The sequence below is a fragment of the Tiliqua scincoides genome, chromosome 4 (assembly GCF_035046505.1).
Source record: "Tiliqua scincoides isolate rTilSci1 chromosome 4, rTilSci1.hap2, whole genome shotgun sequence".
Lineage (NCBI taxonomy): Eukaryota > Metazoa > Chordata > Lepidosauria > Squamata > Scincidae > Tiliqua > Tiliqua scincoides.
In genome coordinates this window covers 60,539,697-60,556,623 of record NC_089824.1, presented here as the reverse complement: position 1 = coordinate 60,556,623, position 16,927 = coordinate 60,539,697, and the positions used below count along the sequence as shown (strand labels likewise).

Sequence of the window (16,927 nt, the reverse complement as noted above, 5' to 3'; positions counted from 1 at the left end):
AAATAGCTATAAACTTACAAAACTATGCATTTTTGTGTTTGTTTAGCATTGACTTACAAAGCCTCCTTAATGTACTCTTAAGTCTACTTTCCACCACAAAATTTCTAAGTACCAGTTTGACCTACAGATTAACAGAAATTGGAATGAGTTATAGTTCTAGCAGTGCTGCTTTCCAGAAAGTCCTTCTAAACCTTTACCTATATGAACAAATGCATTTTCATAGACTCTGAGCTTATGAGAAATTCATAAGACTCTGAGCTCATAAGGCTCCAGCACTAGCACTGGGTGTCGTAAAGCAGGTTTACAGAATCCTTGGAGTAGGGAGTGCCAGCACAGGGCCAGCACCAGTCAGATGGCCGCCCAGGACTAGATAAGAGCACAGGGCAGTGGCGTGGCCTATTGGGGCAGGGGAAGGCGTTCTGGGGGACGGGAGGGTGGGGTGGGGGAGAAACCAGTTCAGAAGGGGGATGAGAATGGCAGAGCCTCCTCCATCGGATTCTATCCTTTGTGTCTGCCTGAAAAGCCTGAAACAGAGATTCTCAACACTGCGCCAGCAAATAGCCAGCACAAGCATGAGAAGCATGAGAAGCTATATTGCGGGGCCTGGAGATTTCCTCGGGGGGAAGGGGATGAAAGTCCCCTTCCCCCAAATAGATGTCTGATGTTTCCCAGAACCCATGGGATACAGCGTTTGCCATTTTGGCACCATGTTCCTCTAGGCCAGGGGTGCCCAAACCCTGGCCCGGGGGCCACTTGCAGCCCTCAGGGGCTCCCAATCCGGCCCTCAGGGAGCCCCCAGTCTCCAATGAACCTCTGGCCCTCCAGAGACTTGCTGGAGCCTGTACTGGCCCGATGCAACTGCTCTCAGCTTGAGGATGACTGTTCGACCTCTCACCTGAGCTGTGGGACCAGGGAGCCCTCCACTACTTGCTGTTTCATGTCTGTGATGCAGCAGTGGCAGTGAAGGAAAGGCTGGCCTTGCTTTGTGCAAGGCCTTTTATGGGCCTTGAGCTACTGTAAGACCTTCATTCATTCATATAAGTTCCATCTCTAATAAATTCATTTCTGAAAATTTATTCAAACTTTAAATGTAAATTAATTCTTTTTTCCCCCTGGCCTTTTTTCATACAGTGTCAGAGAGATGATGTGGCCCTCCTGCCAAAATGTTTGGACACCCCTGCTCTAGGCGCAGAAAGGATAGGATTGGGCTGCCCATCTGTAGTTACCCTAAACATTCCAAGACTCTGGAAGAGTGGAATAAAGCAGCAATTCCTAGTATAACATTGGCATCAAATGTACAACTTCTTTCATAGGTCACTGTTTTGTCAGAACAATCCCTAGTCATTCTGCAGGGTTTAAGACACGGCTTTCCTTCATCTCAAATCTCTTTTTGTCAAAGTTTTCTGTAATATATGTTACAGTCCTTTTCAGAAACCTTCATTCCAAAAATGTAATGTATGCTCTTCTCCTTTGCTCCAGTTATTGTCTGTTTCCATTTCACCAGCTGCTATAACCATAACTAATTTAAATACCTGAATCCTAGTACATGCCTCCATTTTCCTATTTTATTAATAAATGAGATATGGACTCTTAATGATATCAGTCTTAAAGTAAGATACTATGCATTAATTTACATTTTGAAATTAAGAAAAATAAATCTTTCAAAAAACATGAATTTTTTAGATAATCTTTTCAGCATGAAGAAACATGCTGCTTGCATTGGTTAATGAATAAAACACATATTTGCTAACTAATATTGTATAGATTTCTACTGAAAGCAGATTGGTTCATAACTAATGACTTGGAGGTTCTGAAGGAAAGTTTGACCCCCATAATTATATTAAAGCATTCAAAAGTGTGTGCTAGTAATAATGTGGGGACAATTAGTCATTGAGTTTTTCTGAAGTCGTATTATTTACTGTTTCCCATAAGCATGGGAAAGTCTGACCTCCCATGGTTTCTAATTTCTATCTTCTCTGCTTATGAAAATCTTGTTTTGAAAAAAGCCAATATATATTCTGGCACCAACAGTATCTTATCTCCTCTCAAAAGTTTTGTCTTTGTGTTTATGTACTGTGCATGGCCAACCAAGCACATTCACTTCTAAGGGCCCAATCCTATCCAATTTTCCAGTGCCGGTGCAGTCGTACCAATGGGGTATGTACTGCATCCTTTGGTGGGGAGGCAGTCACAGAAGGCTCCTCAAAGTAAGGGAACACTTGTTCCCTTACTTCAGGGCTGCATTGCGCTTGCACCGGTTCTGGAAAGTTGGATAGGATTGGGCCCTTAGTCATGTCAATATACTCTTGATGTTTAACACTCTCTTTCTAACTGTTTGCACTGCTAGCTGCTGCACTGAAGCAACCACATTATTATTGTCAAGGCAGTCAACCCTTGATGATTTAGATGGACCAGACCCTATTCCTAAAACAAGTGAGCGTGCACGACCTAGGCTTCGTAAAATGTACAGCATGGATATGTCCTCCTCATCTGCTGACAGTGCCAGTATAGTGTCAAGGTGCTTAATCCATGCATATTTTATTCACACATTTACCCTGACCATTGTCTGCTTTTGCAATGTAAAAGTTTGTAAGTGTGTTTGTATGTGGAAGAGTGTCTGGATAAAAGTATTTTCAGATTCAGTATAAGAATGTTGTTTGTTTTAGATCTTCTATCAATATTTATTTGTTGGGACTATATGTCATTTTGGTAGCTTATTTATTTTTTATTCCTTAGACTTTTGGTTTGAGATATAAATTAAGTGCCTCTTTTTTTTAAAAGTAAGCATGCTGCTTTCAAATTAAAGTCCTGCCACAGAACAGAAAATAAATACATCAGTGCATCATTTGTGAAATTAGAAATTGACAAAAGTCCTTTTCCCCTATCCTTGACAGTGAAGCTACCCAAATCACCATGCTGTATTCCCGTCAGGGGACAGCAGAAACAATTGAAGAAGTTGAAGGGGAGGAACATGAAGAAGAAGAAATAGATATTTCATCAAGACAGGATCACGACTTGGAAGATTACTGCATGGATTCTGAAGGAGCTGCATACACTTCTGATACAGATATGCCATCGTATTCTGCTCTGGATGGCATTGCTGAACCCCCTCCTTCTTACAGCAAAGCTGTTAGCTTGGAGCTTTTTCCTGTAGATCGTTCTGAAGATGGCTCATCTGACAAAAACCATATGTTGGTGAGCCCAGATGAGAATCAGTCTGAAAAGCCAGGGGATTCTATACTTCCTCCTTTGACACATGAGCTGACTGCAAGTGAACTACTTATGAACAAGTAAGAAAAATAGAACAATGTACTCACTGGCATGTCTATACCTTTAGGGGAACCTATACCCTTGTTATACCTTTAGTATAACATTGGCATCAAATGTACAACTTCTTTCATAGGTCACTGTTTTGTCAGAACAATCCCTAGTCATTCTGCAGGGTTTAAGACACGGCTTTCCTTCATCTCAAATCTCTTTTTGTCATAGTTTTCTGTAATATGTATCTAGAATCTTCTAGAACTGCATGCAGCCTCCACAGGCCTCAGAACAGCTCTGGACACGACTAGAGCAAGGCTCTGGTTGCGTTCGGAGCTCATTGGACCCTGAAATTTGCTTGCCTCTGGAAGCTTCAGGTTGGGCTGAATGTGGCTCAGTGGGAGTCAAGAGGTCCCCCGTTGAGCCAAATCCACTGATGGAAAATCTGTGGATAAGTAGGTCAACCTGTATTGTTCTGTATATAGAACCCTTCAGTCTCGAGAAGTTTTCCTTCAATGGTGTAGTCATCTTTCTTAGCTGCTCAGCACTTGCATCCAGCTTCTGCAGATAGCCGCAAATCACACCAAGCATAACAGCAAATCATCCAGTTTTTACCTCTCTTGCTCATTTAGCATACTGGTGATCAAATGGACTTTAATTTACCTTCTCAAATATATTAGTTTTATTATGTACTCAGTTAAATACATTTCATTTAATTTCTTCCATTTATTACTTGAATTCTGCCCCTCTTTCTAGAATCATAGTGTTATGAATGGAGTGCTCGAGCAATCCAGCAACAGGCCACATATAGCTGATTTAGCCTCAGCAGTATAACTGCATCATGTGCCGTTATATCAGGAAACTGTTTTGACATCATTTCCTTTGTTGTTCACAAATGTTGGACCAAATCACACCCAGTATATGCAGAGACAGGCGCTAAGCTGAGTTTGATAGGATACCAAACAGTTCCACTTTGGATTGCAAAAGAGGAGTCATATTTCTGAATCCTCTCTATTCAAAAAACATTCTGCTTATAATAATCTTGCAATTCTGGAAGAGGTCTGCACAAAACCTTCCTATGCTTATTTCCATGCAGTGATGAATTTTTTTTGATGGGGAAGTGTTCTAAAGTATGACTCCACAACTGAAATTTGAAGTAGAAAAATCCAGAATTCTACAGCCTCAGTGTACCATCTTACTCTTCATTTTGTGTAGATTGGGTCTTAAACTAATTTGCAATGGAATGTTTTTATGATGTATATCAAAGCAAGCTATTTTTGTTTGTTTTGTTTTCAACAGTGGACTCAGAGTGAGAACTTCCAGAGATTTGTGTTAATTATAGGAGTCTATTAACGCATCACAAATGTGATTATTTCACATACAGGGACCCCCGTATCCACGGATTAACATCGGTGGATTGGGGCTGCCCCCCAAACATGCACCCCCTCTGGAGGCAAGGGGAGCTCTACACCTCCAAGAGGATCTTTTTTCACTGTTGGGCTCAGAAAATCCTCCAGAGGTGATGGGAGCAGAGCTCCCCTCAGCTCTGGAGGGTGAGGGAGGAGGTGTTTGTGCATATCTGCAGTTTCATGTAACGATGGGGGGTTTCCAGAATGGAATTCCTATGGATACAGGGCACATCTATATAGGTTTTACACTGTATGAACAAATAAGGGTAAATCATGGGGAAATGGGGCGGAGGGCAGAACAGGGTGGGGAGGGGGTATTTCTGAACAGGGAGGGGGCGGTTCAGGCCTTGGAGGGGCAGGGGGATGCCTCTGCTACATTCTAACCCCTACCCTGGGCCTGAAAGCCCTACACAGGGCTACTAGATTCTGCACCAGCTAAATTGCTGCTGCAGATCTGAGTAGACCCATAGAAGCTGCTGGGGACTGACATGGGGTAAGGGAAGAAATGTGCCTCTTTGCCCATACAGGATACAGTGGCAACAGTTTCAGTGCCACTGTATCATGGTACGGGCAGCTCAGTTAGGATTGGGCTGTTAAAATGATTTTTCAGATTTTTTGGCTGGAATAATTCAAAAACCTACTTTAAGTGTATCCAAAGCCTTCAGCTCCTGGAGAAGTTCTTTTTTTTTCTTTAAGTAGCGGATCCCAAGGCGCATCACAAACTTTTCCTCAAGTAAATTTGAGTATTAAGATACTCAACAAAGACTCATATCATTTTTGGTGGCTTGCCAAATGACATGGAGCTGCTGTTTGAGTAGCATGTCCAAAGTCCTGCTGTATGTTAAGTCCTGATGTATGTCTGCCATCATGCTTTGGGTTATACGTTGTTTTATGTAGAATGCGTTGATTTATCATTGTCTTCAGACTTTTCTGCAATACTAGAAAATATGTATTAAAATATTATTTACAGATCAAAGCATATAACCTAACATTGTTCCCACAGAATGTTTCATGATGAAGAACTGGAAGAATCAGAAAAGTTTTATTCTGGTCAACCCCGCTTTTTGCTGCTTATTTATGCTCTATATAATACACTTGTAGCCCGATCAGAAATGGTGTGCTACTTCGTAATTATTCTTAATCACATGGTTTCTGCCTCCATGATTACACTTGTGCTTCCCATCCTTATCTTCCTTTGGGCCATGCTTTCCGTCCCAAGGCCTAGCAAACGTTTTTGGATGACAGCCATTGTCTACACTGAGGTATGTATTCATTCTCTAGCAGTTACATATCTCTTTGCATAGCCAACAAGAATGAATCTGCATATGTAAAGAATGTTGGCTGCAATAACTTTTGCTTACAATAACAGACTCTAGCTCCTTGTGTTTGCTATATGAGCATAAAGATATATAGGCACTGTACAGTATACAAAATCTATTTTTAAGAGCGTGAAAGCAATAAATTAAATACCTCCATGCCACAGTCCTGATTCTGATTCCTTCTACCAACTTGCACTTCTTGGCTTATAAAATCTCCTGGTTGGGGATTGGCTGAGTGGACAGGGACAATAACAAGTTCTTCATTGGCAGAAATTGTACCTGCAGTCGCCTTGTGGTGGTGTGCCACCTGCTGAAGAAACTCTCCCTGGATCCCACACTCTTAGACAGTTCCCAGCCACTCTTCCACCTTGTGTTCCCAGCCAGTCTTCCACCATTGTGGCCAAATGTCTGAGCATGTGGTGAGGAAGCAACATCAGTGGTTCCTTGATAAAACTGATTTTCTGGCTCTATATTAATTTGTACAGAAACAACTTTGGTCACTGTAGTGCAGTAGTTCTCAAACTGGTGGGACGCAACCCATCAGCTTGTGTAAACTCCCCCAGTTCCTTTAAGGGGGGGGGAGCGACGACAGTGACTCAATCTCCAGGATCGCGTAACTAACCGGGGTGAAAGATAGATGCTTTTACTTATTACAGGTTGCTGCAGGCTGAAGAAGTTGTGGGAAGCCCCGCACAGCCCTCCTCAGGGTTTCCCAAGGCTTGGAACGTAGAAAAGAAGAGTTCTCAGAGCACTTCCTAGATCAGTTTGCAAATAGAAAGTGCTTTGCAAACTCTTTTTTTCAACATTCCAAGACTTGGGGAGCCCTATGGAGGGCTATGCAGGGCTCCCTGCAACTCCTGCAGCTTACAAGAGCCTGTAGTAAGTAAAAGCACCCCCCCCTTTCAACCCCATTAGCAACACAATTGTGGGGATCACTGCACTGCACTCACTCCCACCCCAGCAAAGATTTACCTCAGGAGTAAAACTCCCGCTGCTCTAGTGAATGATCTGTGCTGCATATTAGGCAGGAATTAGACCCTGTTGATTTTGTTTGACTTCTCAGTGGTGTTTTATACAAATGAACATGGTATCCTTCTGGGTCACCTGATGGAGATGGGTACTGGAGACACTGTTTTGCATTGGCTGTGATTCTTCTTGGAGGGCTGGTTCAAGAAATTGTTACTGGGGAACTCTGACTCTACACCATGACTATTGTGGTGTTCTGTGCCCCCTCCCCATGCTGTTTAACAACTACATGAAGTTGCTAGGGGAGATCATCCAGTGATTTGTCATGAAGTGCCATCAGTATGCTGATTGCACACATCTTCTCTAGTTGCAGGCTCCTTGAACTAGTGTCTTGATTCAGTGAAAGGCTGAATGGTCATTCAAGCTGAAATTAAGGAGACATGCTGATTTGTGAATAGTGAGTTTGTGTGTTCTGCAAAAAGTTGCATTCCCCCTGGAGGATCAAATTCATAGCTTGAGGACTCAGCCTTGTTCGAAGGATGTCCAAATGTCAGTTGTTACTTGGAGTGTCTCTCTCTCTCTCTCTCTCTCTCTCTCTCTCTCTCTCTCTGTGTGTTCTCGCAGTTTCAGCTGGTGCACCAGCTGCACCTATTCCTGACAGTGGTTGTTCAAGTCTTAGTCACCTCTCATTTGGATTACTGCAATGCAGTTTACATGGGACTGCTCTTGAACACCAATTGGAAGTTACAACTGTGGCAAAATGCAGACACTAGATTATTAACAAGGATCAGTGAGATAGTATGATCATGTTGTAGTTCGATTGTTCCAGCTGCATTGATTGCCAGTTGGCATCCAAATGTAATTTAAGGTGCTGGTTATGACCTTTAATGCTCTTAATTAGCCGGGACCAGAATACCTGACTGATCATCTTCCTCCACATGAATCTTCCCATGTCCTAAGATCCTTGGGGAGGGGGCATTCCTGTGCATTCACAGACTGTCAGAGATGAAGTTGGAGGCGATGCACCAGTGGGACTTTTACATGATGTCCCACTCCCTTCCCTGTGGAATCTTCTCCCACAAGAGGTCTGTTGTGCACCTCTTTTCTTTTAGGGCCCAATCCTATCCAACTTTCCAGCACTGATGCAGCTGTAATACAGCCCCAAAGTAAGGGAACACATGTTACCTTCCAGAAGCTTCCATGACTGCACCCTCACCACAGGATGCAGCACACACTCTGTTGGCACGGTTGCATCAGGCCTGAAAAGTTGGATAGGATTGGGACCTTAGATGGCAATTGAAAACTTATTTGCTTTGTAAAGCCTTTTCTGCTTATGTTTTATTATGTTAATTGCTTTGTGTTTTGCTATTTTGGGATTTCTTCATTTTTTCTGCATTTTATTGTTTTATTTTTGAGTTGCATATTTCATTAAGTAACTAGTTGCTCAAGAAAGAAGCAGTATATATACATTAAGGAAAAAAAGGATTTGAGGCTAGATCCATTTTTGTTTGGGTCCTTGGGATGTTCTAATAATGTTTAATAAAACCTGTAAGGTAATTTGTATCATTTTTTTATATTTTCATTGTGGTTTTATTGTGTTTTTAACTAATGTGTAAGCTTCTCTGAGAAATGTGGCAGGGCAGGGCTAAAAGAAATACTTTTTCTAAGGTTATCATGGGTCTACGTTTCACCTTTAACCATTGATGTTTTTATACAGGTGACAATAGTTATAAAGTATTTTTTCCAGTTTGGCTTCTTCCCTTGGAATAAAAGTGCAGCCAATAAAGATAAACCTTACCATCCACCCAACATCATTGGCATTGAGAAGAAAGAGGGTTATGTGCACTATGACCTTGTTCAGCTACTTGCCTTATTTTTCCACAGATCCATTTTAAAGGTATTTTTAAATTAAATAAATATTGTTATTTTTAGCTTAGGTTTTTCTACAAGATGGCACAGCTGTCAACATGCTGGACTTCCATCCTATCTGATTTACTGTCTTAATATTATGGAAATTATGAGCAGTCCAATCCTAAGCTCCCTGGCACAGTGCACTACAGTGCTGCTGAAGTGTCCCCTGCTGAATCCTGTGGGGCCAAGGAAGTTGCCAGAAGGGTCCTTGGGAGAAGTAAAGCCCCAGCCTCTACAATGGGGATAAATTGCTGGCACAAACTTGAGAAGTCCCATGTCAGGCTTCTGAGCCCAGCATGGGGGATAGGTCCCGCCGCCAATTCTTTCCTCTCTCCGCCCTTTCCCCATGCCCTCCCTGCACTCCCCAGTGCTGCCCAGCGCTCACCTTGCCAGTGGCAGCCAGGGCTCCAGCAGCAGTGTCGGCAGGGTGGCACATGCCTTCCCCCCCAGTGTGCTTCCTCTCTGTGCCTTATGGCATGTTTGTGACACTAGCAGTGGTGCTGGGCTGCAGCACTGGTACTGACGCCCAGTGGGCTCTAAGACACATAGAGACTTAAGCACATGATGACTAAGCAGGAGTGGCTCAAGTCAAGGTACTGCCTCAACCTCAAAATTCTGCCACCCATCCCCTTACTTCTGCTACCATGTGAACACACCACCCCAGCACTTGTGCATAAATACACGTACCCACATATAAGGAGCACCCCCGCCAGTTTGCAACCTGCTGCAAAGGGTTCAACCAGCCTCATGTCTGGGCTAACACTGAAAAGTTATTGCTGCAAAATCAGATCTGAATGTTAGTCAACTGACATAGCTCCTGATCCACAACATGCAATGTGATATATTTACAGCTGTTCATGAGCAGGCAATTCCACATGAGCATCTCTTTTTGTCCTCAAGGTTTTCTTCAATAGCCAGGATTTTAACCGTTTAGGCTGGTAAGGGCTTGGCCCTAAAACTGTTTTGTATTAATTCAGTCATGAACAGTTCCTCCCATTAAAATCAGGAAAAATCACCTTCCAAGCCAGAACAAGAGTCCCCTGTTACCATGTACTGTCCTTAAAAGAGTGCATCAGCTGTTTTCTTGGGATTTGGGCTATAAAGGTTTTAGTGACTGGATGACCAAAGTTTGATCCAAAGGTGTCCTTCTGCTAGCACGAGACCTCTTCCAACATGGAAAGGCTGTTTCTGACTTAGCAGAAAAGTGTTGCATGAGATACTTTGTTGCATCCAGATAGATTTTTTTGGTTTGTACAAGCTCCTGTTCAAGACTTTGCCAGGTCCTTTTTAAGACCTTTTATTGGCCTACTAGAGCTTATATGCAGTATTCTATATTTTCCTTCTTCATGTTATCTCTCATACTGTAAGGCAACCCACAGTATATCGTGGCACTGCACTGCAAGAAGTCTTCAGATTGCAGAAGAATTCGTGGAACAGCATGAATACATTTTCTCCTTACACTCATGTTTTTTTTGTAGTATAATTAAAAGATGATTACTTACGTTTGTCTCTCATAGTGTCATGGATTGTGGGATGAAGACGATGGAGGAGAAAACCACAGTAAAGATGACTCTGATGATGAGTTGACTGAATCAGACAGAAGAGGTTCTGCTGACTCTTTGACATCAGTGAATTTGGCAGCATCCGTTGAATCCATACATGTCCATTTCCCAGAGCAGCAAACTGCCATCCGTAGGAAAAGTTCCAGCAGTGCCTCACAGCTCTCACACAGATCCAGCTTTTCTTCACATCGTTCAAAAAGAGGTATGTTTATGTGGTCAACACCACCAAGACCCTTAAGTTTTTATAATATTAGATTATAATAAATAAGTATTTTTACTGGGAGCCTAATCCTAACATGGGCCAGCACTGGCACTGGGTGTCACAAACGTGCCATAAGGAACATCAGTGACACCCAGTAAGGAATAAGCACTGGCGCCAGCCCAGCACCAGTCAGCCCCACGCTGGATGGACATCGCCCGGAGCACAGTAAGAGCTCTGGGCGGCAGTGAGGTCCTTGGAGGCTGAGGACAATGGAGGAACTGGGACAGGATGAGGATGGAACTGACAGATCCCTGTTCCATCGGATCCTATCCTTCATGTTGGGCTGCACAGCCCGAAATGGAGGCTCTCAAGCAAAATTGCCAGCGCAGACTATTTTGTGTCGGCAAAATAGCCAGTGCAGACTTGAGAAACCCCTTTGTGGGGATTGGGGCTTTCCTGGGGGGAAAAAAATCTTCTCATTCCCTGAGAAGACCTCCAGCGGCCTGGTGGTGTCTCTGGATGCAGCGGTAGCCATTTGGCGCTGCTGCACCTTGTGGTGCCACTGGGGATAAGATTGGGCTGTAAATCATTTGATAAGGAAAAAAATCAATAAAACATAGTGGTTTAGAGCACAAAGTGATCAAACCTAGGGGATGGTCAATAATATAATATACAGTATTTATATACCGCCTTTCTTGGTCTTTATTCAAGACTTTATTCAAGGCGGTTTACACAGGCAGGCTTATTAAATCCACGCAGGGATTTTTACAAATTGAAAGAAGGTTCTCTCTTTCAAGAACCACCACATTCAAGATGTTACACTCCGATCTGGTTTAACATTCTGGCCTCCATCCTCCCACGCTCCGAGCAGATGGAACAGCTCAGCTGCAGCTTGCCGGCTGCTTCAAGGTCGCACGGTGCCGGTGGCCTCGAACTGGCGACCTTGTGGATGTTAATCTTCAGGCAAATGGAGGCTCTACCCTCTAGACCAGACCTCCTGCCCGTCAACTCATATTCCTTCTCATTCTCACATGTGAAAGGAGGACAACTTGCTTTCCCTTTAGGAGTAAATTTCAGTCTACCATTTATATATAAATTTTGAAAACCGTTTGTTTGTTTATTTATTTGTTTATTTGTTAATAGTATTTTTACCCCTCTTTTCTCCCTGAGTGAACCCAAGGCGGCATCATTATGTTACTAATTGATGTTATGAATGCATTTTTAGACATACAAAATATTCCACACAAAAAAATAGCAGTAGATAAATGTCTAGAAATTTTCCACTTTGGAAAATGTCATTCCACATTATTGTTTTGTTTGAAAACTTGTTTCAGTTTTGAGCAAAGCTGCACAGACCAGAGTTTAGGACCAATTTGTGACCAGTTTGTGATTTTTTCCCCCCCACCTCATTTGTATTCTCAGGAAGTACCAGCACACGCAATAGCAGTCAGAAAGGAAGCAGCGTATTGAGCATAAAACAAAAATCAAGGAAAGAGCTCCTAATGGAAAAGCTTCATGAACAAATGATCAGAGCTAAAGAATTTACAATTAAAAAGTAAGCAATACAAGGTTTTTCAAGGTTGTTAAAGGAGGAATTGTGCATGAAGGACAGGCATAATAAGAGTTAACTGTGTTTCCTTGGAGTGAATCCTCTTAAACAGAATGGACTTACTTCTGAGTAGACATGCATAGGATTGTGTTGTATGTATCTTAAAATAATTAGTTGCACTTGCCAGTTACATCTGATAAGGTGAGGTCAACTCAACCAGCTAGAGATCTCCAGATTCATCTGGCTACATTCTCTCACTGATTCAAGACCAATAAGAGGCAGAGAGGGGATGTTCTGGGCTACATGCTTGGCATCATGCTGTAACTATTGATCATTAAATAAATGAACCACTCCTGTCTATAACATGTAAAAGTACTTGATTCTTTCTGTAAAATTATTTGCTATACTTAAGATGGTATCTTCTCTTCTTTCAGGACCCTTCAAATATATGTCCCCATCAAACAGTTTTTCTATAATCTCATCCACCCAGATTATAGTGCTGTGACAGATGTTTATGTCCTGATGTTCCTTGCAGATACTGTGGACTTCATCATCATTGTGTTTGGATTCTGGGCTTTTGGGGTATGTCACTAGAAGTCTGTGTGTCTGACTTGGCCAGTATTTTCAAATGATATGCCATAAATGATGATCTGTCACAAATGATCAAAAGAATTTACTATCTGTGATTCTCTTCTCTTCCCAGAAACGCTCTGCAGCAGCAGATATTACTTCTTCATTATCAGAGGACCAAGTACCAGGACCATTCTTAGTGATGGTATTAATTCAATTTGGAACTATGGTAGTAGATCGGGCACTCTATCTGAGAAAGACCGTCATGGGAAAAGTAATCTTCCAGGTCATCCTAGTTTTTGGGATACACTTTTGGATGTTCTTTATCTTACCTGGAGTTACAGAAAGGTAAATTATTATATTAAAATGTTTTAATTTACCTCTACTGCTTTTTTTTTTTAAAGGAAACCATGTACAAATGGGAAAGATACTACTGTTGATCTCAAAGAAAGTATTAGCTATGATTACGGGAAAAAATCAAAAGTACAGTGGAAGATATAGTTGGTTGGTTTTCTTAATTTGCATCAGGTATTCATGATTTGAAAGAATACTTGGAGAAAAACATTGTTTTAAGTACAGGTGTGCCCCCATATTCATGGGAGATCCATTCCAGGGACCCCACCCTGTGATATGGGAACAGCAGACATGGGGGACACTTGTATTACTAGCAACCTCCATTAGCATTGGGGTTAATTGGCACTCATTAGCATTGTTTAAATGCTTACCTGTGAAGTGTCTCTTGTTTTGACAGATCACTGTAAGTATTCAACTTATAATGCAACATGAGCAGGCTGCTGGCAGTCTGAATGCTTGGCAAAACTAGATTGAATGATAACAGGAAGCAGGAAGTTAACTCTCCTTGTTACTGTTCAATCTCGTTTCATCAAAACTAGATTGGCTGCTGGTTGCATGCTTCCGTCACAGTAGCCTCTAGTGGCTCCCAGTAATGCTTTGCAGCATTACAGGGAGCATTGCATTGCAACCCACCATGCATAGGGTCGTGACCCACCAGTCGGTCGCAACTCACAGTTTGAGTGATTGACTGTGAAGGGCCATCACGGTAGGTAGGATAGGCAGAGCCTCACCTGACGTAGCAAGTAAAAAAAAGGGGGGGTTCCAACAAGTGAAAAGAAAGTACCTTTTGCCTTTCCCAAGTTGCTTATCAATACTGTAGCACACAGCCCATTTAAAGCAGCAAACAAACGGAACGGAACAAGGAGAGTTGCCATTGAGCTCAGTCACTATGGTGGCTTGCAAAGGACAAAACAGGCAGAGATGCCTGTGCAACCAGGAAGAGCTACCTTCGTTTGCCCAATAAGAAAAAAGACAGTGCTTGTGTCATCAATCTCTGGGGAGACAGCAGGAAGATTTGTCTCTAGCAGGTTAGGCTGGAATTATGTGTGTCTTGCAATAAAAAAAAGTAGGGTAACTGGCTTGCCAATCAAAAAATAGCAATCTGCTTGCATAAGTGAGCTCTGGGGAGGCAGCTGGAAGAGTTGCTTCTCTTCTGTTTAAAAAAAAGCACCATGAAAAAAAGCAGGGAGGAGCCTGCACAATAGACTGGCTCTCCAAAGCACCAGGACTGGCCATTTTCTAGTTGCTTCAGGAGGCTTGTTCTGAGCTCTCCCCAGGTTCAAGTGGAGGAGAAGGAGGTGAGTTTTTTAAAAAATTTATTGAGGGGGTGAGAGAGAGAGAGAGAGAGAGAGAGTGTGTGTGTGTGTGTGTGTGTTCCAGAGACTGAGCTTTATTTATTCATTTCTGGAGGAGAAGGAGGAGAGAGTGTGTGTTCCAGAGACTGAGCTTGAGGGGGGAGAGTGAATATGTGTTGCCTCCCCTGGCCTGGATCTCACTGCACATCACTGGTGATTTCCCAGATTGCTCACTCTGTTTATATTGCCAGTGAAACTTTCAACTCCAAAAGTCAGCTGTAAAGCAGCAGATAGTACTGGAAGTGATGATGAAAAGATCAGTAATAACAGCAGCTGGTTGTACATGCAGCAGCTATTTATGAAATGAAACTATCCAAAGGGTATCTCTAGGGAGGGAGCGTTAAGGAGGAAGGGAAGTATAGAAAAGGCTTTGGATTCTTTGGCCATGGTCTAATCCAGGGGTGTCCAAAGTTTTTGGCAGGAGGGCCACATCAGCTCTCTGACACTGTGTCAGGGGCTGACACAGTGTCAGAATAAATTTACAAAAGTTTACATAAATGAATATATTAAAGATGAACTTAAATGAATGAATGAAGGTCTTGCAATAGCTCAATGCCTATAAAAGGCCTTGCACAAAGCAAGGCTGGCTTTTCCTTTGCTGCCACTGCTGCATCACAGATGTGAAAGAGCAAGCAGTGGAGGGAGCTCTCATCCCACAGCTCACACAAGAGGTCAAACAGTCACCCTCACGCTGCGAGACGTTGCGTTGGGCCAGTGCGGGCTTCAACAAATCTCCGGAGGGCCAGAGGCTCATTGGAGACTGGGGGCTCCCTGAGGGCCGCATTGAGAGGCCTCAAGGGCCGCAAGTGGCCCCCGGGCCTGGGTTTGGGCACCCCAATCAAATCTGGTACAGGGCCTACTCTTACAGTTCAATCATATGTAGGATTAGGCTGTCACACGGAGCCTTTAACAACAGTGGAAGTGAGTTAGGAAGTGAGTTAGTGCTGCCAAAAGAGCACATGGTACTTCATAGCCATTTTGTGTGTGCTGCTACAAGCTGCAGCACTGCCACAACTCCATCACCAGACCAGATAAGGCAGGAGTTATCAAACTGGGGCATCATGACGCCCCAGCCTGAGGACCTCTACTTTCACCTCTTTAAGGTGTGGGAGGGGGGAATGCAGCAACACGACCCCCAGGATCGTGCCACTATCAGGGGCAGGAGCTTTCTTTTACTCACAGGAAGGAGCAGCAGCATCCAGGGGGTGGAGACTCCTGCAGACTCCTCTGTAGGGCTCCCAAAGGCATGGAGAATGAAAAAATAACTATCACAATCCACTTCCACTTTGTGATAGCAAAACCAGAAGTGGGTCAATTATTATTTTTTCATTCTTTGCGCCTTGCAGAGGAATCCACAGGGCTCCCCACACTCCCAGGACACTGCTGCTGTTTCCTACGAATAAAAGAAGGCCCCTATTCCCCCCCCCCAACAGTGGTGTGATCTTAGGGATCGCATCACTGCATTCCCCTCTTTCCCACAAGGATTTACCTCAGGAGTTTTACTCCAGAGGAGTTTGAGAACCCCTGAGGTAAGGCTATGGTGGAGTTGGGAAGAGGGTGAAACTGGGCAGAGAGGGGACGAGGAACAGTGGGCATGGAGACAGCAGGAGGGGTGGAACTGATGGCAATAACATATGCTGGATCCTATCCCCTCTTTTTAAAACCTCCCTGACCATTTCTTCTCCTTTGAATTATGCCAGCTAAAGAACTGGCAAAGGTCCAAGAGGACCACGGCTGAGCAGGAGACTTATGGAGATATAAGAGGAAATAAACTCCCTTTCCCCTCCGAAGCCTCCCAATCCCTTGTCCCTGGGCTGGGCACAGCGCACATCTTTTTGTCATGGCTGCATCGACAGTAGGGAAAAAGGATAGGTTGGGCTGTTAGCTTAATATTTACTTACATCTATTCCAGCATGCTATGTAGGTATTTTCATGAGCACAAATTCCCACCAACTCCTCCTTCTCAATAGGAAAAACCAATATTTGACCTGTTTGGTCAGACCTGTTATGTTCCGTTTATTGCCTATTGGATTTCATTTAGAGTTTGCTGTGAAGTAGCCTAGCCTTCTTCTAGTACTTCTGACTGAGCTTTGGTCTAGTCACATAAGCTTTACTCTTTAAAGGGGCACTTGCTTTCCAAATAGTCTTATGTCAAATTTCAGATTATGGGGACCAATTTGTGAAGACAGAAACTGCCTGGTATTAGCTGAATGAGATACATGAGGAGTGCTTATAGGCAACATTAACTGTATCCCAGGGTTATCTAAATAAGGAGGTGGATCCACAGTAGATTACCAGAACTCCTTCTCCCCATCCTCCAGAGTCAGACCATGCCTGCCTGCTATTCCAGCCTGAGGTTGGAGGTCATAGCACCCTACTACAGAAACAGGGATCTAAATGTAGTGAACAAGCTTTGCAAGAACAGGAAAAGGTACAAAACTGCTTAAGAAAAAATTTAGCCTCTATAAGATG

The 16,927-nt window shown here is 43.2% G+C and overlaps 1 protein-coding gene across 1 annotated transcript in view; it reads left to right on the top strand.

Annotated features, from left to right (window-relative positions):
• The window catches only part of PIEZO2 (piezo type mechanosensitive ion channel component 2), a 247,613-nt gene that overhangs the window by 214,093 nt on the left and 16,593 nt on the right, over positions 1-16,927 (top strand). The window contains exons 40-47 of the mRNA XM_066623461.1: positions 2,348-2,518; positions 2,895-3,290; positions 5,671-5,929; positions 8,670-8,849; positions 10,381-10,627; positions 12,050-12,182; positions 12,611-12,758; positions 12,880-13,094. Of these exons, the coding sequence (XP_066479558.1) occupies positions 2,348-2,518; positions 2,895-3,290; positions 5,671-5,929; positions 8,670-8,849; positions 10,381-10,627; positions 12,050-12,182; positions 12,611-12,758; positions 12,880-13,094 (1,749 nt within the window). The remainder of the gene's footprint in view (positions 1-2,347; positions 2,519-2,894; positions 3,291-5,670; positions 5,930-8,669; positions 8,850-10,380; positions 10,628-12,049; positions 12,183-12,610; positions 12,759-12,879; positions 13,095-16,927) is intronic.